This window comes from Crocuta crocuta, unplaced genomic scaffold (genome assembly GCF_008692635.1).
Source record: "Crocuta crocuta isolate KB4526 unplaced genomic scaffold, BGI_CrCroc_1.0 scaffold864, whole genome shotgun sequence".
Lineage (NCBI taxonomy): Eukaryota > Metazoa > Chordata > Mammalia > Carnivora > Hyaenidae > Crocuta > Crocuta crocuta.
In genome coordinates, this window is record NW_027530615.1 from 45,841 (window position 1) to 50,117 (window position 4,277).

A 4,277-nucleotide genomic window follows, 5' to 3' on the forward strand; every position below is an offset into this window, starting at 1 on the left:
AAGAGCACAACACATTTTGGTCACTTTATTAAATGACATTAAATAGTTTAAGTTTCAACTACTAAACAGCACTTTGAATGGTGAAAACACAGATAGTATTATTGTCATACTTGAATGCTTTTCTTTAAAAACACAATTCCAGTCCTTATATATATTACAAAACAGCCTTAAAGGAAGAAGTGACATCTTTTCTACAGTACTTAAGATACTCAATACGGAACTGAAAAGCAGTCTAAAAGAAACAAAGGCAAGTCTTCACAGCTGTATGATTTCAGCAGCCAAAGCTGGATGATGGACTGAAACATTACTATACAACTGGGACAAAACATATACAATATCACAATACTAAGCAAAAACGCTTTACACCCAAAGAAATAAAACAGGTTACAAAATGTGGAGAATTTAGCAGGCAAAACTGTATTACAAGCAACATTTTAAATCGTCATTTTTTAAGCCATTGCAACTATTTAAAACATCTAAACAAATATAAAAATGAGCCTTTTAGTATCTTAATTGATGTGATTTTGTCTTTAAGTATTTGTTAAAGCTTGATGTTATACTCAAAGTACATATTATGTAGCTAAAATGTCAAGTGAGAAGAGCGTATGCAAAGTGGTCCAAGTTTTATTTCAAACTCTCTTAGTTCCAATTAATCCTTTCTATGTATTATTCCTTAAGTCATAGTTTCATCCATGGTGAAAAAGGTTTAGAAGGTTTCCTAAAATGTTTACATCCATATCTTTGAGCAAGCAATCAGACCATGTTGAAAGTTCCCTGGTCTAGTAAATCAGGTTTAAAGTATTCTGGACTTGTGTAGAAATACCAACTGACAACAGCTGGCCAGAGTGTACTGCCTTTATATACTTCTCCTAAATCTTGTCCTTTTCATTTCTTCTAAAGTAAAAACACATCTCCCCCCATCCCAATTAAATAAATTTGATTATATGGCTGGCATAATATCCAAATATATGGAATTCGTTAGTGATAACTCACAATGGTAAAGTGGGAGGGGAGGTGGAGTGGATTTGCATAACCTCACGAATTCTGTATCACAATCTAGTGCTCTTGGATGTTTTCCACTAGTTTTTTCAAGATAAAAATGGAAATCTCTTAATCATCCAAATAACTCAAAACAGTTCTAGCTAATTGTAAACTCATCTAATCCAGAGATACCTAGAGCAATTCCTCCACCCAACTTTCATTTTTTATGATATTCCTTAGCTATTTCCACTATCTGTTACATCACCATCTCAAAAATGGTTTTGCCATGTTGAGTTGACTCCCATAGTCTAATAATCTTTTTCTTTAAGGAACTCAAGCAACCAAATTGTACATGAATAAACTCATAGGTCATTTTATAGGCCTAGATTAAGAAAAACAACAATGCAATGGTTTTCTAGTAAAAGTTGATAAAAGTATAATTGATGAATTTTGATCATAAAACTGCCTCACGGATCTAAACTAAAAAAAAAATCAAACTTTGAAATTTAAGTTATTTAAAATAACAAAGGGAAGTTGGGGGAAAAGAACATAATGGTGACAGAAAAGAGGAAGAGCATAGAAGCCAGTGATCCTTATCTTTCAGAGGAATTATTTCACAATACTGACATTACTGGGAATTATTAAAGCACATTCCTCATGTGAACTTAAGAAGTCAGCAATGGTTCTGCCATTTTGATATTGTTTATAGAACAGGGTGTGACCCTACAACCACACCATCATCCTTAAACTCCTAAAATGCTAGAACTTGATTTTGTTAGTCCACATCCCACTGCCAGCAATAGGATGAAGCACTAGCACTGGCACCAAGCAGTTAGGAGATGTGCTTTATATTAGTGCCAGGAGAAAGAAAACTCACGTGTGGGAGATAATCCACAACCCTGAAATTTTACCAGTAATTATTTCAGCACATATAACTGAAAATAAAAAATGGCAGAAAGACTAAAGAAGAAAAAGGAATTCTCTTCTTAGGCTATACTTAAGGCTGTTTATACAATGCTAAGTTAACTGCAAGACTCCTCCAAGTATTAGAGCAGTAGTATTTGAGAATATTGCACACAATTCTGTGTCAAAGATAACCCTTAGTTTCTAACTTTCAGTCACGGAGATGATACAGCAGGAGCCCAGTTGCAGACTTCAGTCAAAAGAACATTAAAACCATTTCAATCACTTTAATAAAGAAATGGATTAAGTACAAAAGTATTTTATAACTTGAGGAATCAACTCTAAGAACTCAGCTGTGTGTTTTTTACATGTAAAGAACGAATATATAAATCTGTATTCTTTGCTATATTCATTAATTTTATGACAATTTTATGGTTGCTAAAAGCAGGCATAAAAATTTAGAGAGGAAATCTGTGGAGTTGTTACTGTTATGGAAGGACTTGTTTTCACTGAAAACAATTTGAAATATCTTCTGTACTCAATGTGTGTAAGAAGATTCTAGGCAACATCACTGACAAATGTCAGGAAAAAATGGTATGCCCTATTAAAAAAAATTAAAACTAATATGGAAAATTGGCATTTAAGGGGACCAAACTATTTATACAGTTGAGTTCTGTTAAGTCATTGATTCCTAAAAAAATAAAAGATCTTTCTATGATTTTAACAATCCATTTAAGCTTTTAGTGCAAAATCACATTGATTTCCCTTGGGAAGGTCCTGGATTTTTGTTTCTCATTGGGGGTGGTGCACGCTGCAATGGTGGTGGCTGCATACCACCAGCTACTGACTGATACATTCCTCTCATATCAATTTGCTGGTAGTTAGAAGGATTCATGATTAAATTTGGAGGCTTTGGCATCATGAGGTGACCCAGTGTTGCCTGTTGATAAGTCATTTGTTGCTGTTGCTGCTGATTGTACTGCTGCTGGAGCCTTCGGTTCATAAGTATTCGCTGAACACAGCTGATTAACTAAAGAGAGAAAAGGGAGCTGTTACAAGTGCATGACCTGTTTTAAGTTAAAATCAATTTGTTAAGGGTGTACCATACCAAAAGGAAAACACACTATTGTTATCACCATTACTAATTTGAGGCATTCACAAGACCATTACTGTAGAAACCAGTTATTAACATCATTTAGGGCTAAATTCTCTTAATGACTTGACTATTGTTTTACAAGCAGCATTTAGGTTAGTTGCCATAGTAACTGTCCTGCACTATGATTAGTTTCAAGTATTAGTTACAGCACTTTTTGTCAAGTCTCATTTCTTGTTCATTCCTTTGACTATTTCACATAATGACAGACAAACATTTTTAGTGACAAACACCAAAGTGGAAAAGGACTTGCAGTGGGAATAAGTCCTACCTGGACTATCTCAAATTTCCTAAGATAATTTGAAATCAATAATTCTACAGTGCTTTCTAAGTAAAATTCGTGACACAGAAATTGATTCCCTGGAGTTAAGGGCTCAAGTTTTCTAGTGAAAGGCAGAAGGTTGGCAAACAACTATGCTGGGAAAAAATGATCAAAGGTCCAGGAATATGCTACCCTTTAAAATTTTTTTAATGTTTTATTTATTTTTGAGAGAGAGAGAGAGAGACAGATAGATAGACAGACAGCGTGATCAGGGGAGGGTCAGAGAGAGAGGGAGATACAGAATCCAAAGACAGGCTACAGGCTAGCTGTCAGCACAGAGCCTGATGCGGGGCTTGAATCCACTAACTGTGAGATTATGACCTGAGCCTAAATCAGACACTTAACAAACTGAGCCACCCAGGTGCCCTATGCTCNCCTGAGCTGAAGTCGGCTGTGTAACCGACAGAGCCACTCACGCTCCTCTATGCTGGCCTTTTAAAGAATTATATAATTTAATAGGAACTGGCTACATATATCATCTATAGCTCCACTTGTTTTTACTCTCAAATATATTAAAAAGTACTTATTTTGCAAAGGTGTTTAAAAATGGTAAATATGGTAAAAGTCTGGCAAAATTCCTTTTAAAAGACCAGAATACATAAAATATAAAATTATGTGAAAGAGATCCTATATAATCTTCAAAGAGACCCTTTTGGGAAGTTGCTCTGCTGAAACCTTGTAACCAAGATATTACACCTTTACTTGACATTACTAGGTTTTCTGACAAAACTTCTTCCAGGAATAACCAACGACCAGCCATCCATCCATATGAGGGAGGGATGGTTATTGACATAGATGTCACACAAACCCATTATTATAAATTCAAGATAACTGGACATAATTTAGAAATAGGAAAACTCTTACCATTTGTTGTTTTGTCAATACATCATTGTAGATTGCTTCTCTTCGTTTAACATC

General features: G+C 34.8%; 1 protein-coding gene across 1 annotated transcript in view; it reads right to left on the minus strand.

The window, feature by feature from the left end:
* ATRX (ATRX chromatin remodeler) overlaps nucleotides 1–4,277 on the minus strand; it is a 261,336-nt gene continuing 257,059 nt past the window's right edge. Inside the window, 2 exon segments of the mRNA XM_077768050.1 lie at nucleotides 1–2,914; nucleotides 4,224–4,277. Of these exon segments, the coding sequence (XP_077624176.1) occupies nucleotides 2,636–2,914; nucleotides 4,224–4,277 (333 nt within the window). The 3' untranslated portion in view covers nucleotides 1–2,635.